At 38.6% G+C, this 13610-nt stretch overlaps 1 protein-coding gene across 3 annotated transcripts in view; it reads right to left on the reverse strand.

Annotated features, from left to right (window-relative positions):
* The window catches only part of EPS15 (epidermal growth factor receptor pathway substrate 15), a 72969-nt gene that overhangs the window by 57075 nt on the left and 2284 nt on the right, over positions 1-13610 (reverse strand). For all 3 annotated transcript variants that reach the window (XM_020788138.3, XM_072997610.2, XM_072997609.2), the window contains exons 2-3: positions 3633-3674; positions 1238-1327 (exon numbers count right to left, since the gene is read on the reverse strand). In XM_020788138.3, the coding sequence (XP_020643797.3) occupies positions 1238-1327; positions 3633-3674 (132 nt within the window). The remainder of the gene's footprint in view (positions 1-1237; positions 1328-3632; positions 3675-13610) is intronic.

Here is a 13610-nt window from a genome sequence, read left to right on the forward strand (position 1 = left end):
AACGAGTGGAGTCTCATGACAGTTACACACACACTGGTAACGTCTCGTTTAGATTATTGCAATGTGCTCTACTTGGGGCTGCCTTTGAAGACAGTCCGGCGACTGCAACTGGTCCAGAATCAAGCTGCGCAGCTGGTGAGTGGTGGGCCGCTAGGGGACATATCAAGCTGATTCTGATTAAATTACATTGGTTACCAGTTGCTGCCCGGGCCCAATTCAAAGTGCTTGTTTTGACATATAAAGCTCTAAACGGCTTGGGCCCCGGATACCTGAAGTACCGCCTCCTTCCATATGAGCCTACCCGGCAGTTAAAAATCTAGCCAGGGGGCCCTTTTGAAAGAGCCGTCCCTCAAGGAGGTAAGAGGGATAGCTTGTAGACAAAGGGCCTTTTTAGCAGCTGCCCCCAGACTATGGAATGCCCTCCCAACTGAGATTTGTTTGGCGCTGACGCTGCTGACATTTCGGTGCCAGGTCAAAACCTTCCTGTTCCAGAAGGCTTTTAATTGAAATAATATCAACTGTGGGTCCTGATGGCAATTTTTAGAGTATCTATTTTAATTATTTTATCATTTTATTGTATTTTAATTGTTGTAAGCTGCCCAGAGACCTTTGGGTAGAGTGGGTGGCATGTAAGTTAAACAAACAAACAAACAAACAAACAAACAAACAAACAAACAAACAAACAAACAAACACACACACACACACACACACACACACACACACACCAAAGCTAGAAAATTGGTCCATTGGTCAGGTAAGACAGGCTCATAAGAGACAAAATCCAAGAATGCTTAAAAGGTCACAGGACTATCAGCCACAGCATATGAATAATTACATTTCACTCAGATGCTTCAGGCTATAGGCAGTAGGTTACTGTTCTCTTCTTTAGCACATTGTTCAACTGTTAAAGCCTCCTGATCAGTCCACAGAGATACCTGAGATAGTAACTACTATGTATCAGACAATTAAGCATATTTAAACCTCTTTCTTTTCAACAGGCTGAAATGTCCTTATTTCTGGGTTACATTATGGCATTTCTGCATAATGGCTTCATAAGTCCCTGAAATCAAAACTCCTACTGCTCAAAGAAGACTACTTCCAAGGAAGGTTAACTCCTGAAATGCTTAAGAACCACAGGTGAAATACAGCACATGAAGAGAGGGCAAGTGACAGCATTTAAATTCTTTACAAAGCCAATACAAGATGATTAGCCCATTAATTGATACAAAGCAATACCTTCCCAAGGGTCAAGTCTGTCAGCCCTGATTTCTTCAGAAAGACCGCTGCATCAGAAGCCAGCACCCTTCCAGAGTTAGTAGGGTCAACCTGTCAAAGGAAGAAAGATAAAAACCTCAAAACCTACATATTTTTAAAAGGAAAAGGAGCAAACAACATTTTTTTGGTAGAACACTTAAATATGTAAAAAGCTTTGTTTAAAAAAAATTGCACTGTAATGGTACAGGGACAAAATGACAAATTTCTGATGGTCAGCAGAAAACTAAAACTATGGATATGAATGCCATTCTAGTATAGAGTGTTAATTTAATAACTCTTCATGATATAAATAGCTGGAGATATTGTTCGTTTTACCATGATTAAAAAAAAGCTGTGTTTTCATCAAATGTATTAGTGGGACGTGGTGGCACTGTGGGCTAAACCGCAGAAGCCTGTGCTGCAGGGTCAGAAGACCAAGCAGTCGTAAGATTGAATCCACGCGACGGAGTGAGCGCCCGTCACTTGTCCCAGCTCCCGCCAACCTAGCGGTTCGAAAGCATGCAAATGCGAGTAGATAAATAGGGACCACCTTGGTGGGAAGGTAAACAGCGTTCCGTGTCTAAATCACACTGGCCATGTGACCACGGAAGATTGTCTTCGGACAAAACGCTGGCTCTATGGCTTGAAGAGCGGGATGAGCGCCGCCCCCCAAGGGTCGGACACGACTGGACAAAAATTGTTACCTTTTTATTAGTAAACTAATGCTTCCTTCTGGATCTAACAGTAAGAGGCAAGATGAAGTCAACAAGATACTTACATCTACAAAACTGTATATGTAATTTTGCTGCAAGACTGAAGAGGAAAATTTTCATAGGCAAATTGTTTATGCCACACATACTTTAAAAAGAATTTTCAGTTTATAAAAATTCCATCAACTGCGAGTATAGCCATTTGCCACAGAAGACCACTACTACATGTCTTTAGTAGACTCCTGCACCATGGGTAGAACATTTGAGCTGTTAATTTTTAAAAGGCACATGTCCAAAGACTTCCTAGACCTAGAAGCTATGGCTGTTAATGTCAACAAGGATGAACTGCCTATTTTCTATATTGCATTCAATGTATATTAATACCAAGCAAAAAATGCACATATAGGTAACAACCCTAAAACCAGTACATGATAATCAATTCCACTGAAATCAAGGGAGCAGTTTCACAAATACAAACAATTTATATGATCAGTGCACTAATATTCCCTAATGTTAGTGCACTGACTAGGAGCAGCCATTTTCAATGGGCACCATATGGCACATCTGAAGGGGGCAACAAACTGGAAAAAAATCTTCACACACCACCTTATAAGGTTTGTTATGTGGCTTATACAATCCTGATTCGGCCTATAATTCTTTCATACTGTGTTTCTGGTCATGGGCAAAAATGCTGAGAATGGCTGAACTAGATAGGAACTACAAGATTTTCACTGTTTGATGTTTTTTCAAATGTTACAACATTTGGTGGTACTCAATTATGCTAGAAGGAAACCATCACTTATAACATTTGCTCATGAGAGGCTACCTTCTACTTCCATTTTATGTACATCTCCTATTTACTTCTGCATAAATGTAATTAGTATTTGATAGCTAATATGATTACTATGTCAAAACTCAAGCATCTGCCTTCAGATGAAGACAAGAATCTGGAATCTTTACAAATGCAGCAGAGTCCCATATAGTTCTATGGTTAAGCAAAATGACATTTCTATTCTATCAAAGCAGCAATGTTTACAACTGCCAAGGAAGTGACCTAGATACAGTTCTCGCCCTACGATTATACAGGCTATAGAAACTTCTGCACACTGGTTTGAAAAGAACTCAGAACTGACTCCTGCCCTTTGACTATGATACTACTGGGCACCACTGTAACTAAGGTAACAGACCTTTCATTTGTTAAACTTCCACATATTATGAAAATTACAGTACATTTTATAGTTCTCCAAGTTGCAGGAATAAAGCAACAGCAGTACAGTTAAACTATGCATTCAAAGAACTGTTCTAAGTTACTGACAGAGTTTTATTCAGCCAACTAACAAGGATCCATTATAATACAACACTGCATATTCTGGTTATAATGGTGCAAGAAATGGATGGTATAAAATCATTAACTTTACAACTGCCATCTGTAACCAACAATTATGGGTTTGTATTGGCACAGTAATTATTTGTATTAAAAAGTCAAGAGTCATTACAAAGCCCAGTTGTAAAACTGGTGAAATACATCCCCAAAATAATTTTATATCTTAACTATTTACTTCATTCCATAGCCAGAAGACAAGAAAACCTTTTTATTCTCCTAATGTGAACTATTCATAACTACTTTCAAACAGAAGTATAATCACTGGAAATAAAGCACATCTTACCTGACGGTAGTACTTCTCATACACTGGGTTTGCACTTGATAGCTATAACAGGAAAAAACCGACACAAATGTTCTTAAACACTGCTCAATCGTTTTAAATTGAAAATTATATTTGAAAACAAAGCAACAAGTTTATTTCTTCGCAAGACAAAAATTTCGCAAGACGGTGCTACTCGTGGAACGAATTACTTTGGTCTTGCAAGGCACCACTGTATATACATTTACCCAGAAGCTCCACAGTTTTCAATAGGGCCTATTCCCAGACAGGAGGTGTATTGCAATCTGTCCTCAATTTCTGAAGAAGCAGAAAAGGGAAATTATACTCTGAAATATGTAATAGTAGCATATGAAGTTCCTAATGGAAGTGTACTCTTTTTAGGAGACATAAAATTGTGTAGACAAACAGAAATCGGTGTTTTCTGAAACTAAAAGCAGTATATTCAAAGTTATATTTATCCTAAAGCAGGTGTTTTCAGATCTTTGGATTCATTTTAAATTTCCTGCCCTTATAATAATTTCTGGAAGTTGATCTACAGTCTGAATTTAAAGCTGTACACTAAGGATTGGGAAAAAGTGGACCTTCAGATGTTATTGGAGAACAGGGGTTTTCTGACCTAGCTGGATACAAATAAGCTTGCAACATAATTACTGCAATCATCAGAAAATACAGTTTAAAGGAACTTGAAACTACTACTCCACTTAAATCTGTTACCGGTAAATGTTGCCAACATTCATACAGCTGCAATTTAAATCAATAAATGTACCAGGACTTGGAAAGAGTTTTGCTAAACCATTGTTGAAGGTCTGAACCACAAAGTCCATATTCTCTACTCTATCTTTGCCCCAAGGGAGCAATTAATAATCTCACATCTTGACTCAACTATAGCAATGTCATCATTTTGTTAGCAAAACACTACTAAGCCAAACTATTGTGACTCTTGAATAGAAGCATATGCTGTTCACATCCTGCACCTACATAATGTTAACATTCCACAGCAGTCTCTCTCTCCATTCAGGAAATACAGAAAAACAGTTAACAATCCCTTCCAGTTTAACATCTGCACAACAAATGTATCTCTCATTTTTTGTGCAACTGGAAAGACTGAAAGGCCTTCCAAAATCTGTTTTCACAGGCTGAAGACCCATGTCAAACTGGGCAACAGGACAATGTTTTTCATAAACTCTCCTATGATCTTTCGGTGCAAATGAATCAGCATAGCTGAAATTTTCAAGTGTCATGCAAACATTATTTGCTTACAAAGAGTTACAGGAGAAGAAATATTTCACATCCCAAATTTTTAAAAATCGAAATCAAAGTGGTACCCTTATTTTTTCCAAAACGCATGAAATAAACTGTACTTACATAAACATACCCTTTTCCAGACTGCAAGGAATGACCCTCCAGGTATTATTAGGCAATTCCCAGCATCCTCCACCACTGGATATGCTGATGAAGGATGCTGGAAGCAGGGGCTGAACAACATCCAGAGTACCATATTTTGCCCACTTTTACTCTTAAAAGAAAAGAACTGCCAGATGCATGACCAAAGTAATATTCATGCTGGATTAACAGCCTTTACTGATCAATTTATACTAAGGTTTGTATTTCTTTGCTGTCTTTAAAATGATGTTTTGTATCCCAGGTGGATAAGAAATACTGGAGGAGTATTTAAAGTAGGCATTCATTTTACTTGATAACAGAAATATCAATATTAACAGCTTCCGATGAAGTTAGTAAATTCTATGCCATTCCTGTCCAAAAGAGGCTGCTGCTTGTCCTTCACCTGGTGTCTTCCTGTTTATTAGCCTTCCTTCTCTGTCATAGTTGTGGCCAGTCCCATCAGTTTGTCTGCCATCTGAGTTAATGATAACCATCAAGCCAAATCCTGCCATTGGTCACAGTATTATACAGAATTGCAGGCAAATACATGACAGGAAATAAAAATTAAATTATAACATAGTAGTAAGAAGCCATATACATTCATTGACAGGACAGCTCAAAACTGTCCTAGTTATTTCTGACCAAGTCTTATTTTTAAAAAAATAAAAACTATGCAGGGTGGATTTGATTCAAATCACGATTTAAATCACTAGCCAGCAAAACTTGATTTAAATCATTATTTTTTAAATGTAAAGACTCGTTCTCGCTGGTTCTTATAATCTTTAATATTTGCAATCAGATGAAGATTTCATATTTAAAATAATAACCTGTCAGATTAGTAAAACAGATGTATTAGAACCTATTTTAGTTTAATAGTGATTCTCATATTTGGAGAACTACTTAAATTATTTTATTTAACTAAAACAATAACATTATATAGCATACAGTACATATTTTTGTATTTGCTTAAACATCAATGTTTAGAGCCTGATACAAATATATTTCATGCCAAACAATCTTCAAACCTAGCATTTAAGGTAATATGTTCATTGTTTGTATATAAATTTGCAGAACAACAATGGGATTAAGGTCTTTTCCTGAACTTGTTTATTTTGTACGTTTTTTACTCTGAAAAAGTGTGTGTTATTTCAGCTTGGATAACTTGGATGAACTGAATTAGTTTAACAAAAATGTAAATACTGTGTGAATATACAACTTCATGCTGTAGCATAGTGCAAATGAAAGAGCTCTATTTTATGCTGAGTAACCTTTAAACTATACTGTATCTTAAATAGACAACTACCTTTAGATATTTTTCTTCTAAAAGCATTTCATTAAAATAAATTTGATTAAAATCATAAAAATCTGATTTTAATTTTTAAAAATCAAATACAGTACTTTGTTTTTGAAAAAAGTTCAATTTTAACCCACCCTGAAACTGTGTAAATCCTCAGGATATTTCTCCATAGATTCCTGCCACTTATAATTGGGTAACATTTGCAGATATTTCCTTTATAAATTTTGTCCTTCAAAACCAGCAAGAGCTCTGAATATATATTAAAAAGTAAAATAATTAAAATAATACATAGTAAAATAAAAGAGACACTTTGGTGGTTAACAAAAAATTAAGAACTTTACTGAAATAACTTAAATGTTCATGGATTAAGATGTCCTATGAATCACTGGGCCAGTGTAGTGAAGAGTAGCTGGGTCCAAATTCCCAAATAGTCACAGAAACACCCTTAGGGTGGCAGTGGTAAACTACTCCTTGATCACTTCACGTATCTCAAAACCTTATTAGGGTCGCCATAAATAAAAAAGAAAACAGCCATAACAACACAGATCACTAAGCCCAGGCCACTGCTGCAACTTCAGCATTTGTGTCACATGAGGTTTGATTCCAGTCCAACAAGATCAATGTCACTGGCAACTGTAGTGACCAAAAGTGTGTATCGGAAGAACTTTTCATAAGGAACTGAGGTTTTTCATTAGTTGAAACCTTCTGTTTTAGCCACTATAAAATTTTATACACATTCACTAATGTTATATCATTTGATCTTAACTTTGCAAGAGGCAAAGAATTTAATGATGTACTGTACTGTATGTTATTTATGTTAACTATATGTTCTCACTTGAGGAGCTCTGCTCTCAGGCTTCTTAGTAAGAGGCAAATTGGCCTTTACTAGTTAACTTTTATCAGAAAGCTTCAGCAACCTAATATTACATAAACAAAAGGGAGAGATTTTAGGGTAGTGTGATACTATTTTAAAACAAATTTAAAACATGATCACATTCTAGAAACACAGAGTACCATCCATTGCAACACAGTGTTCCAGCTGGGTGTTTGGTTTTAAATGCCAGAAAACAATGAAATCTAGTTCTTTTCGGTCCTAGTTTCGCTAACATGTTTCTAAAGTTAGGTGAGAAAGTGTTCAGAGAGCCAAGCTTCACTTGAAAAGCTTTTCTGTAGAAGCTTTCCAATACACTTTAATGCGATGATTATATATATAAAAGGCTCTACTCACTCTGCACCTCAGAGAATAAGCCTCTACTGAGAAAAGCAGAATTCCACATCCTGTATCAGTTATGAAAATTATAAGCATTAATGTATTTTCTTGTTCTGAATAATGCATTTAAGAGTACAATTCAATACATATCCCCCCCAAAATTCTAACAGAGTTTTATGAGTTTTTTTGCATATGTGTAGTGGCCTACTTCTGCTAGCCAAGAGGAGGGGGGGCTTACAACAATTCCTTTTTATAAAGATTATTCAGTCCTTCCAATTTTCTTGTAACTTCACAGGAATTTCTCCAGAAATGTCATGTCTAACACTGCAGTTTTAAATGAGTCACTTTTTAAAAGATTTTCAAAATACTTAAACCTGCATGAAGAACAGTACAGAGTGGCTGAAATCCTGTTGCATAAGTCATTCCATGTAAGGTTAATGACATTTTAAGCCTTACATGGCTAGGTTATGCAACAGAATTTTAGCAGTATGATAATTCTATATCCACAATACAGTACATAGAATTCCTGCTGCATAGAAAAAATTAAGTTAACATTTAAGTGCAATGTATATTATGCGTTAATCCTTTGTCTTAAATCTACGAAGTAACTAAGTGATATACAGTACAGTACTATTATATTGGATTTCATTTTATGGGCAGTGAGGATGAGATGGGAAAACCTCCAAAAGCTACTCAACTGTGGAACTTTCCAAAGATGGTTTTCAGCAGACCCATGGGCATGAGTCAGAGACCATGAAGAAGAACCTGATTTTACAGCAATTTCCTTCTTTTTTGGTAACAAATTATTTGCATTATGACTGCTCTTTTCAGTAATTGGGTAAGCGTCAACCACCTTTCATTCAACATTAACGTATACTTTGTTAGGTTATTGAAGAAAAATACATAACATTCACTGTAATTAGTACTTGTCAGGCGACTTTACCGGATGATGCAGGAATCAAAAATAAGGAACACACAACCTGCTAGTTAAGTTTGTGTTACTGTACTTTGTACCATTAAGTTGCTTTCAACTTATAGCAATGCTAATAGGGTTTTCTGGATAGCTCAGTGAACTAGAGCACAGGGGTTGGGAGTTCAATCATCCACTGTACATCACTGAAGAATCAGAGCAAGCAACACAGGCCCAGAGTGATCACAGAAGAAGGGACTTGTAAACCACTTCTGAGTATCTATATCTAGAAATGCTGGAAAGGGTTGCCATAAATCAGAATCAACTTGATATATAGAATTATTATCATCACAGGGTCTTCAAGGTATATGAGATGTTCAAGATGTTGCTTATCCTTGCTGCCACACACGTCATGAGTTTCCGTGGTCAAGTCTGTGTCCACAGTTAAGCCACTCCAACATTCTATCCACTACACTACAGCACACTGGCTTTCATGTTAGTTTAGTTAGGACATGGCCAAACCTAGCACAAAGCTAGAATATTTAAACTTTTGAAAGGACTGTGTTTACTTACTAAATGTTCCTTTAAGTACATTTGTATTTATTATTTTTTCAAAAATATTTTTACCCCGTGTTTCTCCTAAAAAAAGACCCAAGGTGGCTCATATCATTAAAACAAAATATTACGGGATAAAAGCAGTAAATTATTAGAATATTAAAGAATTAATCATTACATTAAAATGTTAGGAAAAAAGCATTATAAAAAACAGATTCAGAAGCAACAAAATACATGTTCCTTGCCTCTTCAAAAGGTGTATAATTTGGATAACTAGGGGTTTCAGGTATCATCCCACTGCAACATTCTTCTATTGATGTGGCAGTGTGGTAGTGTACTGTATGCATTCTAAATTTAGATCTGCAGTCACCACTGAATACATCATTTTAAAAATAAAGTGACTAGCAATGTCTACCTCCAAACAGTTGAAACCTATCAGTTTCATACAGAGTTTGCAGACTGTTATTATGCATTTAATAATTAAATTTATGCTACTTTTATAGTGCTTTCACATAACAAGCTACCAATCTTCAGAGGAGCTCAGAACAGTACTTCAACATAACAATACAGTGGTGCCTCGCTTAACGAGCGCACCGTTTAACGACGAATCCGCATAGCGATGTTGTTTTTGTGATCACTAATGCGATCGCATTGCAATGTTTTTAATGGTAAAACATCACATTGCGACGATCGATAAGTGTTTCGCTTACCGATTTTCGCATTGCGATGTTTTTTTAACAGCTGATCGGCAGTTCCAAAATGGCCACCGGGTAAAGAAAACGGTCGCCCGCTGTGTTTCTGCCCGGATTCCTCGCTTACCGGCCAGCGAAAATGGCGGCCGCATGGAGGATTTCCACATAGCGGTGAGTTTTGTGCCCATAAGAACACATTAAACGTGTTTTAATGCGTTCTTATGAGCTTCCCCCCCGGCATATCGACGAATCCACATAGCGATGTTTTTTTCGGAATGGATTATCGTTGCTATGCGGGGCACCACTGTATAAGTAAGGTTGAAGGTGATACATCAAAGACAAGTATAGTATTGGGAGAGCTGTTGAACACACATCATCTGACATGAGAACAAATGCCCCAGAATTCAATTAACACTTAAATGTAAAAGTTATATAAATGCACACGGTGGAATTGTCGGTTGTGACTTGAACAGCACTGCCAAGCATGATGGGTTCAAAGGCTCGGAAGGCCTTGAAAATGGCTAAGACCTCAAAATTGTTTATACGAAGAGCTTGCTTGGCGCAGGACCAGGTAGCATGAATATTCAGGCCGTTGCAATGTGACCCCCCATCCAGTAAGGCTTGCATCAGTGGTGATTTGAACCGATGGTTGGAGAGGGGCAAAGGACCATTTGATGAACAGGTTGGACGGAGTGTCCCACAAGAGGAGCTGAGAAGAGAGCTCAGGGGTGACTTGGAGAAGCTTGGAAGATGGGTCTGTCATAAGATCGAAGAGGGACAGATACCATGATTGTAGGGAGTGCATCTTTAGCCTGGAGTGCTGAATGGTCAATGTGGTGGAGGTCATAAGGCCTAGGAGACGTTGAGCCGAATGTGCTGTGATGATTGAGTGAGGAAGGAATTGTTCAATGATCATGTGAAGTTTGACTGCTCTCTCTGGAGGAAAAAAAACACCTCTTGCTCTCATAGAGTTGAGGACCGTGCCCATGTAGGTGATCCCTTGTGTAGGAGCAAGAATGGATTTTTATTTGTTGATCTTGAGGCTCAGATCCACGAGGAGAGAAAGGGTCAACTGGGTATCTTTTAAAGCCTGAGAATGTGAAGGGGAGACTATCAGCCAGTTGTCTATGTAGGGGAAGATGGAGATTCCCAGAGTATACAGGTGGGCTGCTGTAGAGAGGCTGAAAGGAAGGGCTTTGATTTCGTAGGCATAGGGTCCTATGGTGAATCTGAGAAATTTGCGATGGTCCTGGTGAATGGTAATGTGGAAACACACATCGCTTAAATCTATAACTGCCAGCCAGTCGTTTTGCTGAAGAATGGGTAGGATTCGTTCTAATGTAACCATACGAAAACGTCTCAGAATGATGTAATAGTTGAGGACCCAAAGGTCGAAAACAGGCCACAGACCGCCATCTTGTTTTGGAATAGTAAAATAGCAGAAGAACCCTGGATCGCCTTCTGAAGGATTGACCGGTGATATGGTGTCCTTTAGGAGAAGATACTGAATTTCTTGTTTGAGAGCAATGGATGGTGAGGTTAGAACGAACCTTGGTGGAGGTGGGAAAATTAATTCTATGGCATAACCTGTAGCGATGATGGTGAAGACCCAGGAATCGGTGGTGATAGATGTCCAAGATGGAAGACAGGTGGAAAGATGAGTGGTGGTGGAAGGAAAAAGGTAAGTAAAGCGGATCTGGGAGATGGAGAAGTCAAAGATTCTGCTTTTCTTTCTTTTCAGGGCAACGAAAAAACTGTTTGGGGCGTTGACGTTGTGTCCCGTGTTGAGGTTGGAAGGAAGGGGCAGGCTGTGAAAGAATACTTATTCCTGTCAGTAAATGATCTGGATTGTTGGTAAGAGTAAGGGTTGCACCACTGATACCGTTGTGGTCTGTAGTATAGTTGGTGTGGTATGATTGAGCTGTTTTTCTTAATTTCTGCAGGTGGTTCACTATGTCATTGTTTTTTTATCGAATAGTCCAGTACCACTGAACAGTAAGTCTTCGATTCTCACACAAACATCATCTAAATTATGGGCTGATCATAGCCAGGCATGTCTATGAAGGGCTACAGCAGTAGCCATGTGCCTGGATGACCCTTCAATAACATGTCTGGCAGTAATACATTCTTGACATGCGAGGGCTGTGGCCTCCTGGTGGAAAGCGAGGCCATGGGCTTTGTATTCGCCAGAAGATGATTGAAGTGAAGGGAGAACTTTATTCCAGAGATAACGATGATAAGCTCCCATGGCTGCAAGATGTCGAGAGCGCTTAAGAGGTGGCTCATAATACCATGGAGGCTCATACAGCATGACCCGTTTTGGGTGGCGGTATCAAGTAGGAGGCTCTCAGGATGCTAGAGACCCAGTTAGAGTACAGGCTTGGCATCGGAATGGCACGTGTCTGACACATGATGGGTCTTTCTTAACCGCTTGCACGGTGGTGATATGTCGGGTAGGGATATACCAACTTGGAATCACCAATACTGTAGAGACGGAGCAATCTGTGGATTTGGGGCTTGACTGTGCTGATCGAGGAAGGATGGTAATGGCAACCAAAGTGAGCACAGAAGATGGAGACTGTGCCAGCAGCGGAGATGGTTGTTGACCAGAAGAAGGAAGAAGGGTCTCTTCTGGAGAGTCAAGGTGGTCTAGGATGGCCCTGTAGTGGTGTCTTGTCCGGTATCGGCCTGTGTCTGGATTGACGAGAATTGGTGGGAGACGTCTTCGTTGTTTTTTTTTTAATTTGGAGTGTTCCAATACTGAAGGGGGATTCGGTACCAAGGTGGACTTTCCTGAATGCGAAGATTTAGACTTCGACTTTAGCTTGGTCTTTGAAATAGACTTAAATGTCAGAGAAGTGGTATTTGCACCCGGAGATTCTTTAGGGGGCTGAGATGTCTGGGACGGTTCCATAGTCTGAGTTGGTAGCAAGGAACGTTCCCAGAGGAATGATCTGAGACGCTGTTGTCTGAGTTTAAGGGCTTGTTTAGTGAAATTCTTGCAGAACTGACAAACAGAAGGCTGGTGAGACTCCCCCAGGCAAAAAAGAAAGAGATCATGACTGTGAGGGGAACTTTGTTGGAGCATGAGGTGCACCTTTTAAACAGGGGAAAGGGGGCATAAATGGTGGGGAGGGAAAAATAGGGGGGATAGAGAAAAATTTCTCAAAAAGTCTCTTACAATTTTCCTTTGATTGTATAGAAGCTGGAAAGAATCACTCAAAAAAATCTTTTCCAGTTTCCCTCAGATTAAAGAAGCAATGACGAATGGAGTTTGATGATAGGACAGACCTCAGCAGTAGCAAAAAGGAACTGAGGTAACTGCCAGGACGGGTGGACCCCATGTTCTAGGGGGTGGTCCTTTACGAACGTATCAAAAGCTCTAGAATATTCCGGAGACCTCTGTGCAAGCGCAGATTAAACCCATTCGTGTGCATTCAAAGAGACCACAAAGAAGAACATTCTTCATTGCCAAATCAGAAGTGGAAGCCACAGTTTGAACTGGACTTCAATTTTTCTCAACTGAGCCAGGAACACCAACTAACGACCAGCCACACTTACACTTATTAATATTAGTCTTGCACTATAAAGACTAGCAAATTTATTGTAACATTCCAGAGGATGTTATTCTGCCATACCAACACTGCCTTATGGCATCATATGAAGTAAACAACAATGCTATTTTATGTGGTTTCATAGACTGTAGCCCACTCCATCACGAAATGCTATTATCCAGAATTTCAGGTACACGCATGTAATGTGGTTGGAACTACAGATGAGTGCAATTAAAAGCAGAAAAATAACAACCATTATTAATAATATTAATGACAATTCACAAAATTGTTGGTAAATGTGTCTCTAGTAGCAGACTATTATTAACTATTACTGCAAATGTTCTTGTGAACTACAGTCAGCTTAATCAGATACATCAAAT

Source organism: Pogona vitticeps, chromosome 4 (assembly GCF_051106095.1).
Source record: "Pogona vitticeps strain Pit_001003342236 chromosome 4, PviZW2.1, whole genome shotgun sequence".
Lineage (NCBI taxonomy): Eukaryota > Metazoa > Chordata > Lepidosauria > Squamata > Agamidae > Pogona > Pogona vitticeps.